Below are 5,553 nucleotides of genomic sequence, written 5' to 3' on the forward strand. Positions count from 1 at the left end.
CAAAATGCTCTCCTACGGAGAGATTATTTCCCAATTCCATATCAAGTACAACCTCTCCTCTTGTAGGCTTATCTACATACACTGTCAAGCAACCTTTCTGAACAAACTTAACAAACTGCACCCCATCTAAACCCCTCACTCTAGGGAGATGCCAATCGATATTCGTGAAATTAAAATCACCCATCACGATATCTCTGTCATTATTACACTTCTCCATGATCGGTTTCCCTATCTGCCCCTCGATACTCCTGTCACTATCCGGCTGCTTATAAAAACACCCAGTAAAGTTATTGACCCCTTCCTGTTCCTAACATCCACCCACAAATACAGTCCCTCCATGGTGTCCACCTTTCCTGCAGCTTTGACACTACATCTGAACAACGGTGCCACACCCCCACCTCTTTTGCTTCGCTCCCTGTCCTTTCTGAAACAGCTAAAGCCCGGCACTTGAAGTAACCAATCCTGTCCCTGAGCCATCCAAGTCTCTGTAATTGCCACCACATCATATCTCCAAGTTCTGAATCGCGCTCGAAGCTCATCCGCTTTGTCCACAACACTCCTTGCATTAAAATAGACACATCTCAAGCCTTCGGTCTGAGCGCGTCCCTTCCCTATCACCTGCCTCTCCTCCCTCTCGCATCGTCTACAAGCATTCTCTATTAGTGAGTTACCTCCACTTCCCTAGTCTCTTCAGTTCTGTTCCCACCCGAACAATACTAGGTTCAACTCTCCCAATCGCCTTAGCAAACCTCCCCGCCAGGATACGTCTCAACTTCATAAAGAAAATCACAAATAAATCAACCTAAGATCAGCGGCGTATTATTGAGTCTCACTGAAACACTTCCCATCGATATTCATTTTACATTGACGTAATAAGCGGAAAACATGTAACACGGGAAATCTTTTAGCCCAGCTGTTTAACACAATATTCTGTGGATTATATTGATGACATTTTCCACTTCGGAGACCAGGGTGCAGCATACAGAAACATGAGGATGAATTTCTGAGTTATATTTGGTAAACAACAAGTGGATACGCCTCAGAGATTCTACTCAAATTCCTTCTCAGCTTTCCTTATAACTTTTCTGTATTCTCGCAAATATCAATTCGTTATAAACTAGTCTTTCTGTTCACCTATTGCCAGTTAATCGCTTCGTATTTCTGGTTAGATACATCCCTTCTCCCCTGAGCTATTCCCGCTTTTGGCAACCTCATACCCACAGTACTTCAGGCGCTTCTTCCCATTTTGATATATTGTTGGTTCATGCGTCCCCTATGCATTTGTGTGTGTGGTGGGGGGTGAGTTTGGGGCTGTGTGGAAATGTGAAAATGTCAGTGACAGTGAATAGGTCATACATTGGTAAATTTTCAAATTGCTTAATTGTTGTCACATGTACCGAGGTGCAGAGAACAAACTGTTTCGCAGGCCATTCATGCAGATCAGTTCATCAGTGCATTAAGATAGCACACGCGAGCAGAATAAAGTGTTACAGTTACAGAGAAAGTGCAGCACAGGTAGGCAGTAAAGTGCAAGGGCATAACGACGTAGATTGTGAGGTTAAGGGTCTATCTGATTGCAGTAGGGAAACATTTAGTGGTCACGTAACAACGAGACAGACGCTGTCTTTGAGCCTGGTGGTAAGAGCCTTTAAGGGTTTTGGATCTTCTGCCCGATGGGATGGGGGAGGAGAGAGAATGTTGCGATGGATGAGGTCTTTGCCTATATTGGCTGCTTTGCCCAGACAGCGTCAGTGTACACAGAATCCATGGAGAGGAGTTGGCTTCCGTGATGTGCTGAGCTCTATCCGCAACTCTCTTTAGTTTATTTCAATTACCAGCAGAGCAGACACCATACCCAGCCGTGCTGCATCCAGACACAATTCATCGATCAAAATTGCTGAGAGTCAAAGTTAGAGCGCCAGTGAGCGCTCTTTGCCGTGACATCTACGTGGTTGGACCAGGATAGGTTGTTGGTGACGTCCACTCCACTGAACTTGAATTTCTCAACCCTCTCGACCTCAGCATCGTTTACATAGTTGCCCCGCCCATTTCCTGAAATCAAGATCCAATTCATTCGTGAGTAGACATCTGCATGAAGATATATTTCAGTGACTTTGCAGTCTTTCACAGTTCTTAAGGAGCAGCTTCGAAAGCCCTGAACAGGACTTGTGTCGAAAGCGTTTGACTTCTGACTCTTAACAGCTTCACCATGGCTGAATAGGTCCTGGTTCTTTCCACGTTTCTGTCTTGTTTGCTCAGTAGGTAGAATACTTAATCCTTTATACTGTCCTTTATGTTGTCTTTTTACTTAACGGTTATTAAATAATTATTTATTATTTTCGCCAACTGCAAACGCGGAGATGACTTTGACTCAGTCTCCGTCCGTATCGGCGACTCCGGGTAGAACCATGAAAATCACTTGTACCATGTCAGGGGGCAGCATCGGCGGCTACTACACGAGCTGGTACATGCAGAAACCCGGCGGCGCCCCAGTTTTTGTGTGGTATGGAAGCTCCACGAGAGGATCGGGAATTCCAGATCGATTCACCGGTTCCACAGTCTCATCGCACAACCAAATGCATTTAACCATCACCAACGTGCAATGGCAGGACGCCGCCGATTATTACTGTGGTGTCGCGGATGATAGCACGTTCATATTCACCTTCAGCTCCTCTTGTTCTATACCTATTAACCTGAAGTCATCAAGATTCTGGTGCTCCGTTCTAACTTCTATCCAATTTGCCTTCAGCAAGACGCCGCCCCAGAGCCCACCTCGGCCTCTCCAGTGTGTTTGAACTTCAGCGCCATCTCAGTGTAAATGTCTCAGCTTTGATAACAAATTATCACTCAGCCCACCTGTTTTGTTTACATTTCGAACTCCCCAGTCCCGCAGGCCACTGAGTATCTAATTTTTGGATACCTGATCATTACCGTCTCTTTCCTTTACTTTGTAGCTACTTCTAATGTTCATGATGTATATTGCCATTGATGCGTTTGTGGAAGATCAAATACTTTAAGGAAATACAGTTGTCATCGGGTTTTCATGCGTTCTGACTTCTATGGTTGTAAAATGGTTGAAAAAAAGACAAAGTTTGATTCCGATTTACATCAATTAATAACTCATTTCCCGCACTTCTTTCTATTTACAGTTCCGCGAAAACCCGCCGTATCCGTCCTCCGACCGTCTGCGGAAGAAATTCGGGGACAGGGCACCGCCACCCTGGTGTGTTTAGTGAGCGGGTTTAATCCGGCCGTTGTGAATACCGAGTGGACTGTGGACGGCAGTACGAGAAGGAATGGCGTTGAGACCAGCCGGATTCAGCAGGACGCGGACAACACGTTCAGTGCGAGCAGTTACCTGACTCTGCCAGCCTCAGACTGGAACTCACACGAGCTTTACTCCTGCGTGGTTAAACACGAGTCTCAGGCAACCCCATTTCAAACAAACATCGCGTGATCCAGCTGTATGTAATACAATATGTTTAGACGCTGTTTCTTTAAAATAAAACAAATGAATTTCATCTACGGATGTTAAAGTTTCGATTGTCGCTGACGCATGTTTCAACCGGGAGGAAACAGGCATTGCGTCCTGCTGGACGTTCTTAAATAGCATTCGTTCTGAAATTGATATCGTCCATGTAATTTTATCCCGAAGTAATTAAAATCTACCCGATCTCCTGTGGCGTTTTTGCCTTGATCAATATTACCGACAAGAGCATCATTTTTCAAACGTTTGCATAGATAGTGAAGGTGATCAAACGTTGGCAATCCATGAAATAAAATAGATAAAATAGACGTTGTGCTAGTTTTTGGGGATATTTTCTTTCTGAAGAAATCATATTCACTATGGCTACATCAGATCAAGTGGTGTAATTACTTGTCAGCGAAATTTACATACATAATAAAATAAATCCTGATACTGCCTTTATTTGAACATCGTGGGCATATTCGATTTCCAATTTTAGCATTGTATTATTAATGGAAATGGTTTTTCTACAGCTGGTCCTGTCAGGCAGGCAAGGGCTTGTGTACCCTGTGTCAGCAGCGGCGCCGAGCAGAGTAGCACTTAATAAAGTGCATAGTAATGACAAATTTGCCCAAGTATCCTCCAAAACTTCAGGTTTCCTTCGAGGTGATTTCGGATTACGATGCCTAACAAACATTGCAAATGGTAGTCCAAAGCATTTCTAGTAAATACAGTTAGACGGTGGTTGATTATCTAAAGCTATTTCGGGATTCAAAACAGTGAAGCACTGAAGATATCGCACCGACATTTGTACATTAGTTTGTACAATATATATAATGATAGCTTTCTGTGTGTAATGTAGAACACCGTGGCCATAGTATAGAGTTCGAGAGAACGGTATCCTAAACATAAGATAAATATGTTCAATAAATAAAGAAAAGATCATTTTCAGGCGAATGAGAATACGAATTGTACTCACGTCTTTCTAACAGGTTATACAATTTGTTTTATCTCGATAAGAAAAGAATAGCAAGAGCAAGTTTGCGACTAATCATGGAAATTCATACATGGGTTATTGAAACTGGGACATTAATATCACGTGGTCCTCATCAGTCACTCTGGACTGAGGCCGTTGAACCTGCCTTCTCTGAGTATGGAAGGCCGAAGGAGTTCCCTGTAACTTTACAGCTGCACAGACCAACCATTGCTCTGAGCAGGACATTTCTACACGGGCTGTAAACTGCACAGTACTTTAAAATCACAGTATATAAAAGTAAATTCCAGTGTCGCATAAGAAAGTCTGTTTGAGCGGGGTTATTCCAGTTTCTGGGCGGTAGGTGCACGGTTGTACTTGGTGTGGCAGAGTATTCAGTGTTGTGATAGGACGATAAAATGACCAGAACTGCACTGGGTTATTTTGGCAAAGGGCGTGGCTCACTTCAAACAATTAAAGATTGGAAGCATTCATTAAACATTTCTGATTCTTTTCTGTCATGCAGACAGGAATAAAATCCGTAAAATGGGAGATTTTGCCAAAGGCCATAGCTCTCTCACGTTTTTTCTGACATTGAGATAAGTTTAAGATCTTAAAATACATTTAATGATTATTAAATCAAATAGTAATTAAATACCGAAGCTATTTGTGACGAAAATACACACGAATGGATAAAATGTAATGCAACCGCCGCTTCCTTCTTTTCGAACATCTTCACAATCCGCATTGAAGCAAATTACCTCTGGAATTTCTGCGTCTGGTCCGAAGGCAAAGTGAAAGAGTGCAGTGAGTTTCACTCCAGTGCTGAATACTTGAAGAGTCGGGAAGTGGAAGTGGAAGAATGTAGATGGAGATCGGGCAGATGGATTGAATTCTGCCAGTAACAATATCGAAAAATGTTGGCATTTGCATGTAAATGTAAAAGCCAATCCATAAAAATGTTGTGGTTCGATGACAGGGATGTTTTTATTAACAATACATTCCAAGCTGTGGATCAGCTCACAGATTGAGCTGCCCGCATAACGGAGAGGTGGTGTGTACAGAGAAATATGTGAATGATCGCGGTTAGTATTATTGAAAAAGAGTATACAGA

General features: G+C 42.9%; 1 protein-coding gene across 1 annotated transcript; it reads left to right on the forward strand.

The window, feature by feature from the left end:
* Positions 1–2,360: 2,360 nt before the first annotated feature.
* Positions 2,361–3,457, forward strand: LOC132400370 (immunoglobulin lambda-1 light chain-like). Its single transcript, XM_059981319.1, has 2 exons — positions 2,361–2,676; positions 3,150–3,457. Exons 1-2 carry the CDS (start codon positions 2,361–2,363, stop codon positions 3,455–3,457), a joined length of 624 nt encoding a protein of 207 aa, XP_059837302.1.
* The last annotated feature ends 2,096 nt before the right edge of the window (positions 3,458–5,553 follow it).

Source organism: Hypanus sabinus, chromosome 10 (genome assembly GCF_030144855.1).
Source record: "Hypanus sabinus isolate sHypSab1 chromosome 10, sHypSab1.hap1, whole genome shotgun sequence".
NCBI classification, from domain to species: Eukaryota; Metazoa; Chordata; class Chondrichthyes; order Myliobatiformes; family Dasyatidae; genus Hypanus; species Hypanus sabinus.